The sequence below is a fragment of the Mercenaria mercenaria genome, chromosome 4 (assembly GCF_021730395.1).
Source record: "Mercenaria mercenaria strain notata chromosome 4, MADL_Memer_1, whole genome shotgun sequence".
Taxonomy (NCBI): domain Eukaryota; kingdom Metazoa; phylum Mollusca; class Bivalvia; order Venerida; family Veneridae; genus Mercenaria; species Mercenaria mercenaria.
The window spans coordinates 278,931-295,505 of NC_069364.1; the positions used below are offsets into that span (position 1 = coordinate 278,931).

General features: G+C 37.3%; 1 protein-coding gene across 1 annotated transcript in view; it reads left to right on the forward strand.

Moving 5' to 3' along the window:
• The window catches only part of LOC123550778 (tubby-related protein 4-like), a 173,407-nt gene that overhangs the window by 104,088 nt on the left and 52,744 nt on the right, over positions 1–16,575 (forward strand). The window contains exons 8-9 of the mRNA XM_053540064.1: positions 840–962; positions 13,847–13,989. Of these exons, the coding sequence (XP_053396039.1) occupies positions 840–962; positions 13,847–13,989 (266 nt within the window). The remainder of the gene's footprint in view (positions 1–839; positions 963–13,846; positions 13,990–16,575) is intronic.

A 16,575-nucleotide genomic window follows, 5' to 3' on the forward strand; every position in this document is an offset into this window, starting at 1 on the left:
TCAGTTCATTGAATTGACAAATCGTGGAAGGCCTATATAGCATCAATAATATAGTACATTACATGTCTACTAACTGTTCAATATCAGAAGTACTGGTATCCATAGAGAATTAACATAAAACATTTCCAGTGTGACAAAGATGCTGTTTGATAATTGTGTCTATGGCACTGTCATGTTAAAAGTTAACGTATGGGGACATTCAAGTTACAAAGTTTAGTAACTTACAGAGAACATACAGGTTACCAAATTTAAGTAGTTTGCAGAGAACATACAGGTTACTAAATTTAAGTAGTTTGCAGAGAACATACAGGTTACCAGATTTAAGTAGTTTTCAGAGAACATACAGGTTACCAAATTCAAGTAGTTTGCAGAGTACATACAGGTTACCAGATTTAAGTAGTTTGCAAAGAACATACAGGTTACCAAATTTAAGTAGTTTGCAGAGAACATACAGGTTACTAAATTTAAGTAGTTGCTTCAAGAAATTTTCAGACCATACATGCTTCCCAGTTTAAGTTACTTCAAGGCTTAATGTCTTGCTGATAACACAACATGTTACAAATTTCCAAGCTGCAGAATATGATAGTGTGACAAATTTTTAGTTATTTATAGAGAACACATGGATTACAAAAGTTAAATTACATGAAAAAAACCTGCATGTTATATGTTACTTACATAATTATTAAAACGAAAAATATAGCAAGACAGTTTTGGGTAAAACATGTGAGTCTGACTTTTGATTGCAGGTTCTGTTATGCTTATACTTGATTACTGTTCTATTATGTATAGGTTCAATATATGTATGATGCTGTAAAGTTTATTTTCTATCTGGTTTTCAGATAGCGCATCTACACCAGCAGACAAGAGTTATACATTAGCTGTCTGTTTCAAGTATGGTGCCATATATTTCATGACGAACTATGATGATGTCTGTCCAAAAATTGTACATAGCATGCTAACTGGTGAGTACAAGATATATATTACTTTCTTGCACCCAGGGCTAGGATTTCTGGTGATTTTACGCATGCCAGCAAACCCATCTGACAATTCCCTCCTCACATGCCAGATGACTGTAATGCTGTAGTAACAATGATTTGTGCACAGATTATAATTATATTGTTTATGTAAAAATCAAATACCTTGATAGTTGCTTTGTTTCTTATAATATATTTCTTGATTCGAAATGAATTGTTTGACAGAAAAAAAACAAAAACTAAAAGAACTTAGTTCTTGTGTTCTTTGAAATATGATGTAATTTCAGTTTATGAATGTTAACTTCCCACACTTTGTTTTAAATAAATTACAGCTAGAAAATAACATCATTTTAAAGTCCTCCCTCAAGGTTGATCAAATGGGGGCACTTTACCTGTTTTATCTTTTTGTATGCTAAACACAGATATTACCATTCATGATTCAATGTGTCATACATATATTTCAAGTACATGTAAATAGTCAGGGTCAGCTGTGCGACTTGGGGCTAATGGCTCTCTTGATATTTCTCCCTGTCCCTGTCCTCAGTTGAATAAACCGGTTTGATTTTAGTGCTGAAGAAAAGGGAAACCCATTAAATGGAGTTAGATTAATCTGATTATAAAGAATACATCATTCATCTAGCTGTCATATAAATGTCACATTCAAGCTAGCTCTGTCACTGTTACAGGTCCCTTGCTGACTTTAAATTACAACATTGAAACAGACTTTGTATAAAGTATATACTTGTTTACATGTTTTTACTTTATTGTAATAATAATTGTATTCAAGTGTAAGAATAGATAAAACTATTGTTTGATTGCAATTTTTAGTCCTCTAATATTGTGAATCACTGCTGAAAGCTAGTATTCATTAATTGTCACAGTTTATTCCCTAAAACTATCTACAGTGAAATATTGCTCGCTGTAGCATCAGTTGCTCAAGCCTTTTATGCGGTCCCAAGCCACCATTGATTCTGTCCCAAGCCACATTCTCCAAGCCACCATTCATTCTGTCCCAAGCCACCATTCATTCTGTCCCAAGCCATTCATGCAGTCCCAAGCCACCATTCATTCTGTCCCAAAGCCATTCATGCGGTCTCAAGCCACCATTCATTCTGTATCAAGCCACCATTCATTCTGTCCCAAGCCATTCATGCGGTCCAAAGCCATTTACCTTATATTATCCATATTTTGGATCACCCAAAACCCAGGATAAATCATACAGTGAAATACTGCTCGCTTAAGCATCACTTGCTCAAGCCATTCATGCGGTCCCAAGCCATTTACCTTATATTATCCTTATCTGGATCACTCAAAACCCAGTTTAAATCGTTCAGTATGCTTTTCCTGCAATATCAAGCTATAAGTGTTTAGCTATAGGTTTATAAAAGTGTACAGCTGGCTTACAGGAGGTCGGTGGTTCTACCCAGGTGCCTGCTCATGATGAAATAATGCACAGAGGGGCACCTGGGGTCTTCCTCCACCATTAAAGCTGGAAAGTCGCCATATGACCTATCATGGGTTGGGGCGACGTTAAATCCAACCAAAAAAAAAATAAAAGTGTACATTAAATATATGATATGCAGTCCTCTATGCAATATCAATAGTATTCCAACAGTCCTCTATGCAATATCACTAGTATTGCAGTAGTATCAGGGTAATATGCAGCAATATCAATAGTATTCCAACAGTCCTCTATGCAATATCACTAGTATTGCAGTAGTATTAGGGTAATATGCAGCAATATCAATAGTATTCCAACAGTCTTCTATGCAATATCAATAATATTGCAGTAGTATTAGGGTAATATGCCGCAAGTTCTGTCTGTTATGTCAGTAGAATAGCAGTAGTTTAAACATACCATAAAATTCATTTCTTACAAGTATAGAATAAACATACCATAAAATTCATTTCTTACAAGTATAGAAGAGACAGTTTAAGGACAATAAGCAGCAACTCCAGTGAATGTTACAGTTAATGAATATTGAAAGTTTGCATTAATAAATCATATCTACTTGGAGCGTGACAAAACCAAATTAAAAACATTCATTGCCCTGAAAAACATGAGAAATTTTACAAAAGACACAGAAATTCTAATCTGCTTTTATATTCTCCAGCGTCCTATGATTGTTCTTGTGGTCAGGTTAATGGCATCCAAACATGCGATCTTGTTCTGTTTGATTGACATGAAGTTAGAGTGAAACGCAATTAACTAGATGAGAAACCATGCCTTGCTTATTTGTTTTAAAGTAAATACAGAGGAAATATTCCTTGTAAGTGGGCACAGGATAACAGTACAGGTCAGATCGTACTGTAGCTCCAGGTCAGCAACAGTACAAGTCAGATCATACTGTAGCTCCAGGTCAGCAACAGTACAAGTCAGATCATACTGTAGCTCCAGGTCAGCAACAGTACAAGTCGGATCATACTGTAGCTCCAGGTCAGCAACAGTACAAGTCGGATCATACTGTAGCTCCAGGTCAGCAACAGTACAAGTCGGATCATACTGTAGCTCCAGGTCAGCAACAGTACAAGTCGGATCATACTGTAGCTCCAGGTCAGCAACAGTACAAGTCAGATCATACTGTAGCTCCAGGTTAGCAACAGTACAAGTCAGATCATACTGTAGCTCCAGATCATACTGTAGCTCCAGGTCAGCAACAGTACAAGTCGGATCATACTGTAGCTCCAGGTCAGCAACAGTACAAGTCAGATCATACTGTAGCTCCAGGTCAGCAACAGTACAAGTCAGATCATACTGTAGCTCCAGGTCAGCAACAGTACAAGTCGGATCATACTGTAGCTCCAGGTCAGCAACAGTACAAGTCAGATCATACTGTAGCTCCAGGTCAGCAACAGTACAAGTCGGATCATACTGTAGCTCCAGGTCAGCAACAGTACAAGTCAGATCATACTGTAGCTCCAGGTAAGCACAAAAAACAGGTCAGATCGTACTGTAACTCCAGGTCAGCAACAGAAACAGGGCAGATCATACTGTAGCTCCAGGTCAGCACCAAAAACAGGTCTGATCATACCGTAGCTCCAGATCAGCACCAAAAACAGGTCAGATCATACTGTAGCTTCAGGTCAGCACCAAAAAACAGGTCAGATCATACTGTAACTCCATCATGTCAGCACCAAAAACAGATCAGATCATGCTGTAACTCCATCATGTTAGCACCAAAAACAGGTTAGACAATGCTGTAACTCCATCATGTCAGCACCAAAAACAGATCAGACCATGCTGTAACTCCATCATGTCAGCACCAAAAACAGGTTAGACAATGCTGTATTTCCATCATGTCAGCACCGAAAACGGGTTAGACTCCATCATGTCAGCACCAAAAACAGATCGGACCATGCTGTAACTCCAGGTCAGCAACAAAAACAATTCAGAAGATACTGCTACTCCATCATGTCAGCACCAGAAACAGGTCAGACAATGCTGTGACTCCATCATGTCAGCAATAAAACAGGTTAGACAATGCTGTAACTCCATCATGTCAGCACCAAAAACAGATCAGATCATGCTGTAACTCCATCATGTCAGCACCAAAAACAGGTCAGTCAGTGCTGTAACTTCCATCATGTCAGCACCAAAATCAGGTCAGATGATGCTGTAACTCCAGATCAGCACCAGAAACAGATCAGAGGATACTGTAACTCAGTCAGGTCAGCATCAAAAATAGATCAGACAATGTTGTAACTCGTTTATGTCAGCACCAAAAACAGATAAGAACATATTAATGTAACTCCATCAGGTCAGCATCAAAAGTAGGTTAGAACATACCTTAGCTCAAGATCAGCGCCAGAATCAGGTCAGACGAAGCTGTAATTCCATCATGTCAGCACCAAACAGCAACTTGCTGTAATCCCTATGTCAGCACAAAAACAGTCACTGCTGTAACTCCATCATGTCAGCACCAAAAAATCAGACATGCGTAATCCATGTCAGAAAAAACAATCACATGCTGTAACTCCATCATGTCAACCAAAGGTTAACAGCTAACCGTCATCGCACAAAAACAGTCAGACCAGTGCTGTAACTCCATCATGTCAGCATCAAAAACAGTCAGACAAGCGTAACTCATGCAGCAAAAAAAAAGATAGACCCAAAGCTGTAACTCCATCATGTCAGACCAAAACAGGTCAGACAGCTGTAACTCCACATGTCAGCACCAAAAACAATCAGACATGCTGTAACTCCTCATGTCAGCACCAAAAAGTTCAGACAATGCTGCAACCCATGCAGCAAAAAAACAATCAGCATGCTGTAACTCCATCTTGTCAGCACCAAAAACAGTTCAGACAATGCTGTAACTCCATGTCAGCAAAAAAAACAAATCAGGCAATGCTGTAACTCCATCTTGTCAGCACCAAAAGTTCAGACAATGCTGTAACTCCATGTCAGCAAAAAAAACAACAGCATGCTGTAATCTTACCACATGCTGATCAGCACAAAAAACAGTCAGACATGCTGTAACTCCACCAGTCAGCACGAAAACAGGTCGACCAGCGTAACTCATCATGTCAGCACCAAAAACAGTTCAGACAATGCTGTAACTCCATGTCAGCAAAAAAACCCAGATCAGACAGTGCTGTAACTCCATCATGTCAGCACGAAAAACAGGTCAGACCATGCTGTAACTCCACCATGTCAGCACCAAAAACAGGTCAGACCATGCTGTAACTCCATCATGTCAGCACCAAAAACAGTTCAGACAATGCTGTAACTCCATGTCAGCAAAAAAACAAAACAGATCAGACCATGCTGTAACTCCATCATGTCAGCACCAAAAACAGGTCAGACCAGGCTGTAACTCCATCATGTCAGCACCAAAAACAGATCAGACCATGCTGTAACTCCATCATGTCAGCACCAAAAACAGTTCAGACAATGCTGTAACTCCATGTCAGCAAAACAAGCAATCTAACCCATCTTCAGCCCAACAAGAGTTAACAGTGCGTAACTCCATCATGTCAGCACCAAACAGATCGACACGCTGTAACTCCATCATGTCAGCACCAAAACATTCAGACAATGCTGTACTCCATGTCAGCAAAACCAGATCAGACAGTGCTGTAACTCCATCATGTCAGCACAAACATCAGACCAAGCTGTAACTCATCATGCAGCACCAAACAGATTAGACAGTGCTGTAACCCACATGTCAGCACCAAAACAGATCAGACACGCTGTAACTCCATCATGTCAGCACCAAACGTTCAGACAATGCTGTAACTCCATGTCAGCAAAAAACCCAGATCAGACAGTGCTGTAACTCCATCATGTCAGCACCAAAAACAGGTCAGACCAGGCTGTAACTCCATCATGTCAGCACCAAAAACAGATCAGACCATGCTGTAACTCCATCATGTCAGCACCAAAACAGTTCAGACATGCGTAACTCCATTCAGCAAAAAAACAAATCAGGCTATGCTGTAACTCCATCTTGTCAGCACCAAAGAGTTAGACATGCTGTAACTCCATCGTCAGCACCAAACAGATCAGACCACGCTGTAACTCATCATGTCAGCACAAAAACAATCAGACCAGCTGTACCTCATGTCAGCACCAAACAGTTCACAAGCTGTAACTCCATGTCAGCAAAAAAAACAAATCAGGCAATGCTGTAACTCCATCTTGTCAGCACCAACAAGAGGTTAGACAGTGCTGTAACTCCATCATGTCAGCACCAAAACAGATCAGACCACGCTGTAACTCCATCATGTCAGCACCAAAACAGTTCAGACAATGCTGTAACTCCTGTCAGCAAAACCGATCAGACAGTGCTGAACTCATCATGTCAGCACGAAAAACCCGATCAGACAGCGTAACTCCTCATGTCGCACAAAACAGTTCAGACATGCTGTAACTCCTGTCAGCAAAAACCAGATCAGACAGTGCTGTAACTCCATCATGTCAGCACCAAAAACAGGTCAGACCAGGCTGTAACTCCATCATGTCAGCACCAAAAACAGATCAGACCATGCTGTAACTCCATCATGTCAGCACCAAAAACAGTTCAGACAATGCTGTAACTCCATGTCAGCAAAAAAAACAAATCAGGCAATGCTGTAACTCCATCTTGTCAGCACCAAAAAGAGGTTAGACAGTGCTGTAACTCCATCATGTCAGCACCAAAACAGATCAGACCACGCTGTAACTCCATCATGTCAGCACCAAAACAGTTCAGACAATGCTGTAACTCCATGTCAGCAAAAAACCCAGATCAGACAGTGCTGTAACTCCATCATGTCAGCACGAAAAACAGGTCAGACCACGCTGTAACTCCATCATGTCAGCACCAAAAACAGTTCAGACAATGCTGTAACTCCATGTCAGCAAAAAACCAAGATCAGACAGTGCTGTGACTCCATCATGTCAGCACGAAAAACAGGTCAGACCATGCTGTAACTCCACCATGTCAGCACCAAAAACAGTTCAGACAATGCTGTAACTCCATGTCAGCAAAAAAACCAGATCAGGCAATGCTGTAACTCCATCTTGTCAGCACCAAAAACAGTTTAGACAGTGCTGTAACTCCATCATGTCAGCACCAAAAAAAGATCAGACCATGCTGTAACTCCATTATGTCAGCACCAAAAACAGTTCAGACAATGCTGTAACTCCATGTCAGCAAAAAAAACAAATCAGGCTATGCTGTAACTCCATCTTGTCAGCACCAAAAAGAGGTTAGACAGTGCTGTAACTCCATCATGTCAGCACCAAAACAGATCAGACCACGCTGTAACTCCATCATGTCAGCACCAAAACATTTCAGACAATGCTGTAACTCCATGTCAGCAAAAAACCCAGATCAGACAGTGCTGTAACTCCATCATGTCAGCACGAAAAACAGGTCAGACCACGCTGTAACTCCATCATGTCAGCACCAAAAACAGTTCAGACAATGCTGTAACTCCATGTCAGCAAAAAACCAAGATCAGACAGTGCTGTGACTCCATCATGTCAGCACGAAAAACAGGTCAGACCATGCTGTAACTCCACCATGTCAGCACCAAAAACAGTTCAGACAATGCTGTAACTCCATGTCAGCAAAAAAACCAGATCAGGCAATGCTGTAACTCCATCTTGTCAGCACCAAAAACAGGTTAGACAGTGCTGTAACTCCATCATGTCAGCACCAAAAAAAGATCAGACCATGCTGTAACTCCATTATGTCAGCACCAAAAACAGGTTAGACAATGCTGTAACTCCATCTTGTCAGCACTTAAAACAGGTTAAACAGTGCTGTAACTCCATCATGTCAGCACCAAACAGATAACAGTGTAACTCTTATCAGACAAACAGTTACATCTGAACTCCATCTGTCACACTAAAGTAACACTACTATCATGTCAGCACCAAAACAATAGACATGGTATTATGTAGACAAAACGTTAGCAACTCACTCCATCATGTCAGCACCAAAAACAGGTCAGACAATGCTGTAACTCCATGTCAGCAGAAAAACAGACGAAGCTGTAACTCCATCATGTCAGCACCAAAAACAGGTTAGACAATGCTGTAACTCCATCATGTCAGCACCAAAAACAGAGCAGACCATGCTGTAACGCCATCATGTCAGCACCAAAAACAGGTCAGACAATGTTGTAACACCATCAGGTCAGCATCAAAAACAGGTCAGACGATGCTGTAACTCCATCATGTAAGCACCAAAAACAGATCAGACGATGTTGTAACTCCTTTACATCAGCACCAAAAACAGATAAGAACATATTGTTACTCAATTAGGTCAGCATAAAAAGTAGGTCAGAACATACTGTAATTCAAGATCAGCGCCAGAATCAGGTCAGACGAAGCTGTAACTCGCATCAGGTCAACAGGTCAGAAGTTCTTAATTTTGATGTGCAGTGTACATTTTGTATGTCGAAAGTGCAATTTATTACTTGTCTTTCGAAATTGACCAAAATTTATGAACAGACCATTGTACTTAGAGGCCATTTTATGGCATTCCCTTTTGTGGTTGTTTTATACAATGTCTACTGTACTTCTATTGATGTTAACTATGAATAAGTACAGCAGACATTGTATTAAATGACCACCAAAGGGATTGCTAAAATATGGTCATTTAATAAAACAGTATCTTAATACTTCTTCTTTGTTTGCTGGTATCTTAATACAGTTAGCTAGAATACTCGATCATGAATCCCTTTATGCTTTGTTGCAACAATAAATCATGCTAAACTTATAAAAGATTTTTACTTCATTAAAATCTATCAAGTGTCTCTAAAATGCTAAAGTGACAATGAAGACCAGGTACCGTGTCGTTTTTGATGTTCATTCACTAAAATGTGATAACATATAGACAAGAATGGATTCCATGATAAATTGCTTCAAGAGCGCAGATTTTCTCCTGCTTTTACCAAACACAATCATTTATCTCAGAACAGTCAGGTATACACTCACACTCACACTGTTTCCACAATTGAAATATATCAATAAGACAAATTACCAAAAAAAGTCAAGTTTGACAACCGTTTTCATAGCTGAGCAGCATATACTATGTCCACTTCTGATTGGTTAAAGTAATTAGTCAGTTCCTTTATTCTATTTTTGGGTGGCATTTAAAAACAATTGGATCATCATGAAGTGCTTGTTTGGTTGACCGTTTTCTGTAAACATAAACAAAAATAGACACAAATTAGACCAGAGTTAAAATGATCAAAGGGAAGTTTCTAACACGGTCACTTAATAGGTATATTTTGCAGACAATTTTTCCTGCTGGGGTCAATTTATGTTGTCTCTGTTTTTGTAATGGAAGAGTCTTTTTTAGTAGAATGCATTCATGTAGTAAAAAACGTTCGAGCGGGATTTGAAGCATTCCTTTCATAAAAATTGCGTAATACAGGTGGTCACATGTACGATGTTGACTGTAAATATAAGGTACTTAATGGTACATACTTATTTCAAACTTATTGTGTGAAGAAGTAGCTTTAAGGATTTGAAAGTACATATACATTTTAAGGATGACATTTATGGCAAGCAAAAGTAGCTGCATCTTTACAGAGCTGACTTTATGTTCTTGAATACTTCAATTATTGCACAATATTGGAAAGACGTCAGGTTAGCAATAACTGTTTTCTAGTAGGAGGAATAGATGGTAGATGTGGAAAGTGTAACCCGGACAGGATTGAAGATCATAGTTGTGATTGATCGAATAATCAGGCTGAGATAAACAGAATTGAATGCAATTACCAGGATTTAATGTGACATTGTGCTTGCTCATTGTTACAGAAGAAGTTTTGAAAAGACATTTATATCCTGCAATTGACAGACATATTTCCCCAGGATCAGTAGATCAATGCTCTCTGCTGATTCTTATATTGGCTAATTTGTACTGAGGAAAATTGTTTGTTTGCCATTTGCTGACCATTCAGTAATTTTAGAAGTAGGGAAGATACTTATCTACGTCTTGCCCTAGTAGTTGATCCAGCCTAAGCCAGACATGAATAAATGAGCATGAATATATAAGACAAAAGTAGGTCGCTGTGTCAGAATGTCAGAAATTTACAACTTGGAAATGACTGTACTTAAAAGTTTGTTCTTTATTTGGCATTGTTAAGATTTTTCATGGTGTCTATAAAAATTGAAGCTGGCACCATCTGCTCAGTAGGCAGAACACGATTTTCTGTAATTCAGTCCTCAAATGCAGCAATCAGAACATGACAGAACCAGTGCATGTCAGAATCTATGAACACTGGTGAACATGTCAGAAGTAAAACAAAATCCACAAACACTCTAGAACATATCAGAAGTAGTGCAGTATCCATGACAACTGGAGAACATGTCAGAAGAAGTACAAAATCAATGAACACTGGAGAACATGTCAGAATCATTACTGAATCCATGAACACTGGAGAACATCCCAGAAATAGTACAGAATCCATGAACTCTGGAGAACATTTCAGAAATAGTACAGAATCCATGAATAATGGAGATCATGTAAGATGAGGTACAGAATCCATTAACACTGGATAACATTCCAGAAGTAGTAGTGAAAGCATGAACACTGTAGAACATGTCAAAAGTAGTACAGAATCTGTGAACACTGAATAGATTAACTGACCACCATTACATCACTAAAATACTTCAGTAGGAAAAATTTAAAAAAGTCAAAATGATTAAATTTCTATGTATGAACATTTCGGCCATCAGGAATTGAAATTTAGTGTCTGTATGAGTTAATTACAGGACACTGAGTTCGTTACAGGGAAGTTCCTTGTTTGAGTTCATTACAGGAAAGTTCCTTGTATGAGTTCATTACAAGAAAGTTCCATGTATGAGTTCATTACAGGACACTGAGTTCATTGCAGGAAAGTTCCTTGTTTGAGTTCATTACAGGACAGTCCCTTTTATGAACCTTTTTATTTTCATACATTTAATATATTTTGGATAGTAAATAAGGTAATTTTTGGTCTTTTATGTTTAAATGATTGTGTCCTCTAAATTACAGCAGGAATTAGTGTGATCATTGATTTTTCTCTTTCTTCTCATAGGGGAAGCCAGACAAATTGTCACTCATTCTGCTTGCTTCTGTTTATTTTGTCTCTTGGTGTTCACATCATTTTATTGTTTAATGAGATAAGTTAACTGTTAAATAAGATAACGATGACAAGATGAGTTATATGAGCTGATTCATGAGATTATGTAAAGTGATTTGTTTAAGTAAAGATTTATTAAGTATTACCACTGACTCACCTGGCTTATACAGAAATCACTTAGACCTATTGCTTATTGTAGAAGATTTCATACAGAGCTCTAGAGGTACAAACAAAAATAATTGTTAGTCATTTTGGATAGTTTGTTGTTCTAGTTCTGAAAGACGTTCATTTCCAGTTTTCCTAATAAATACAGCTCTGCAACATTCATTGTTACAAGTTAAATATGCAGAAGTGTGAAATCATTTAAAACATGTAGTTAAGAAATTGAAGAAGATTTAAATGAAGTAGCCTGCTGCATTACAAAACTTTGAACAAAATTGTGCAGACAAGATCATTAAGGTCATCAGACAAAATTTTACACACAAGGTCATTGGACAAAATTTCATAGACAGGTCTTTGGACAAAATTTCACAGACAAGGTCATTGGACAAGAGATGAATATATTTCAGTAATCCTTCTTTTTTTCAGAAGAAATTAGACCTGTATTGTACACAACATATATTCTGCAATCTTATTGCAGACTAATTCATTACAGTTTGTATTTTGAAGTGAGCTGTCAATGATTTATAGGATTTAGATGGGGTGTGAGGCATTGATCACTGACAACACTGGCTGATCACTGACAATGATTGGTTTAGATAGAAGAGACCAGGTCTAACAGGAACTATATATCAATAAAGATTTGTAATGCACTAAGTAGATAGAGATAGATAGCCTTTGATAGATTACAGTGATTAAAGACTGTTGCTTGTTACAAAGTTTCACAGAGATGTTACACCAACCCAATATCTTCCTAAGTGGTTGCTTACAAAGGAAGGTAGTTTAAACCCTTACTTTATATATAATGGGTTGATTGTCAAGTGAATAATATAAAATTTAAGGAGAAAATAAAACTAATATATCTTAAACTAATATATCTTAGCTTTAAAAGCTTCAAGAAAGTTCTGCAGCAAGGTATATTAATGGGTAATATAGTAACAGTTGAATGGTGGTATATGAATGTAGTATAGTAACACTGAATTTGGGGTATATTAATGGAGTATGTAGTAACACTGAATTATACCATAAGTAATACTGGAATGAGGGTATATGAATGGGGTATATCAGTAATACTGGAATTGAGGTACATTAGTAATACTGAAATGGGGGTATATTCTAAAGCTGCAGAGAAAGGAATAGTAAGATGGGGGTATAATATTGGAGTATATTACTAATACTGGACTGTTTCACTGTAAAAATATATATATTAAAAATGAATATTTCTCATTTTCTTTTAAGCTGGTTGTCAAATCAAAATGAAAGAGGAAACCAGTATTTAATATTTTTTAAAAACCATGAATAGATTTTGAGTTGAGTAATTGTTTGATTTACTGTAAGTGAGTGGTATAGTGTAACAGGCTGGTTAATTATGGATATATTCAAATCCTTGCTCATGCCAGATGTACATTTGAAAATTCTAATGATGTGTGATTTGCAGAATGATTTACAGTATTATTCAGTGTTAAGATATTTAAAAAAAAAGATAGAAAAAAGTTTAAAACAGTTATATTACTTCATAAACACACACATTCCCACTTTTATTTTAAGATACATTGACACAAGCATATGTAAGAACTTTTCCGGCTTAAACAGCGTGATGGAAATACATATGTAATATCATTGGTTGTAGCACTTAGCAACAAAGATAACAAGTGTTCAGCAATGTATGTAAATGGAAAGACATATATACTTTAGTTACAAAAAAAGATAAGATTGGACGTTACCACTTGCATGATGCAGTAAAATCAGGTGTAACAAAAAGACTGGATATGAGTGAGACTTGACAAACTAGTTTCTTTGAGATAAAAATAGGTCAAAGACATTAGCTTTCCGAATCAGGACAGATAAATGCACAAGTGAGAAGGGTAGGTTTGACAGCCTTTAAAAAGAATAGATAATGGAGTTGGAAACCCAAAGTAGCTACTGTCTTGCTTGCAGAGGTCTTTCATTTTGACTTGATTATATTTAAGTAGATCTAAGAATTGACTAATGTCTGACTTAAAGCAGTAGTAGCAGACAGTCCAGCTCTTAAGGAAATGTGATAAAAGGTTCAGATATATACATATATATGAAGGTTTTTATGGATCATGAAGGTTACTCATAGGTTGGTTTGTTTTGAAATGGTTTTGTTATATGTATAATTTCAGGTTTACGTATGGACTGGTCAAACTGTGGACAGTACCTGGCTGTGGGAGGTTTCACACGTCTACCAAATCTGCTATGTCAGAATGAGATCCATTTTTACACAGCTGATGGAGAACTAGTTCACTGGGTCTCTGTACCCACTCAGGTAAAACATTTTTCCATGGCCATTGGAGAACTATGCTTGGTTTCTGTACCTACTCTGGTATACTATTTTTACACAGTCCATGGAGAACTAGTCCACTGGGTCTCTGTACCCACTCAGGTAAAACATTTTTCCATGGCCATTGGAGAACTACTCCATTTGATTTCTGTACCTTCTCTGGTATAACATGTATACACAGTCCATGGAGAACTACTCCGCTTGGTTTCTGTACCCACTCAGGAAAAGCATTTTTGTAAAGCCTGTGGAGAACAAGTCCGTTTGGACTTTGTACCTACTAGGTTAAAACATTTTTCCATGGTAAGTCAAGAACTAGTCCACTAGGTCTCTTTACCTACTCAGGTAAATTATTTTTCCATGGCCAATGGAGAACTAGTCCACTGGGTTTCTGTACCTGCTCAGGTAAAACATTTTTCCATGGCAAATGGAGAACTAGTCCTTTTCCTACTGAGGTAGAAAACAGTTTCTCTGTACCTGCTGAGATAAATCATTTTTCCATGGTCAGTCAAGAACTAGTCCACTTGGTCCCTGTACCAACTGAGGTAAAACATATTTACACATCAGATGGAGAAATAGTCCACTGGGTCTATGAACCAGGGTTCATACAGTCTTAAAAAGTCCTGAAATTTTATGTCTATTCTTGAAAAGTCCTGAAAATTGTCAAAATGTCCTGGAAAGTATTTGATTTTATTCCTGACTCTTAAAAGTGCTTAAAATGCTTGAAAAATCCTTAAATTCAGTGAAGTCATGTAATATTTATTTAACGCTTGAAGAAATGATGAAAAAAAAATGTTTGTAAATCTGGTGACCATGTGAAATGTATCACAGTGAAATACATCATATGTAGCATGGTCATGATAACAAGGGAGGCTAATAGGCATTTGTATTTTTGAGCAGAGTGTAAATTGTTTGACAAGTGGAAACATTGGTTAGGCTGGAGTAAAATCACATAGAAAAAGTGTAAGACATGTTTGAAACATTTTGTTATCTGAGAATAATTTAAATTTAGAATCTTTACTGGTCAGCTGGATTATTAATCCTTATGATGAAGTCAGTGAAAATGTAGTAATGCTGATATTTGATGGGAAAATCATGAAAACAGTCTTTTAATGTCCTGAAATTTTTGCTTGGTTGGTCTGTATGAAATCATGCACCTGCTTGGGTAAAACATATTTACACAGCTGATGGAGATCTAGTCCACTGGCTTTCTATACCTACTCGAGTATTTTTTTTTTACCCTGCCAATGGTGTACTAGCCAGGAAGTGTAGATGTGTAAAACCTATTTTGACTGGTGTGGGTAGAGGTGGGGCACATTTTTTAGAGTGACAAAATTATTTCTTTTCTCTGAGAAAATGGTATTATGGGTATAGAGGATAACACATGACTTTCTTTTCATATTGAATTTATTAAACAACAAGTGGAATAAAATGGTAAAATGTGAGACCCTGCCAATCTTATTTTCAATTTTATTCAACAACTTTCATAAATTCAATGTGGAAAGACAGAAATGTAATATTCTTTTTATTACATGTAAGCTTTTTCTGCTGAAACATCAAAATTTCTGCCTTCTCTACGTGTTATAGACCAATATAGGTCAATTTAATGTGATACATCATCTTTAACATTACTCCAATTAGCCCTACATTGTTCCTTGATTTTTAACCAGCACTATTTAAAGCTCAACAAATTAGAAATAGCTAATACATCAGACACAGGTGGCATTGACAGTCTATAAAGGCAATATCTTTGAAACACATTATCTGCCACCAGGGAATGAGACATTTTTTCTTGATATACAGAGCTCATTTTTAGCAGTGCACACAGAAGACAGCGGGCATAAGTTCATAATTCTTTACTCTCTTTGCCAATTTTGACGGAGAAGTTTGTGGCAAACTGAACTCCAGAGTTTGTATGTTTAATCTTGAAGTAGCAGTTTGTGGCAAGTTTATCTCAGGCGTTTGTAAGTTAAATTGTGAAGTAAAAGTTAGTTGCAGGTTGTTTTGATGTTCAAATACTAACAGTGTCTTGACTTAAAAAGTATGAAACAATTGTGTTATTCAACCAAAAATGCCAGCTGAATTATTTCTTGTGCACTTTTATCATTTTAGGTGCTATCTTACTAGAATAACTAATTATAAATTTTTACAGTCTGTTCTAGTCTGTTCTATTGGGAAAAGCTGAAAATGGCTCTGAAAACACGTCATACAGCAGCTTTTGTTCTAAAAGTCTAGGAGGCTTATAAAAGGTGGATGGTTCTAAGCATGTGCCTGCTCATGCTCATGTCTAACCATCATTGGTACTAATAAAATCAATGAGAAGATCTTTGGAAATCATAGAATACAACCAAGCAAAATCATAACATTTGGATAAAGTTAATTATTGAGAGGTGATGAAATTTTCAACATTCTTAACACTCTTTAGCACTAGCAAAGTTTAGAAATCTGAATTGTATGTTTAAGATAAGAATATTGAAATACTGTGAAATCATTGATATTTTTAGGGTGCTGATTTACATGGATTTCGTGATTGTATTAACTCTTACCATGCTGGACACAATTGATTCTGCCTTT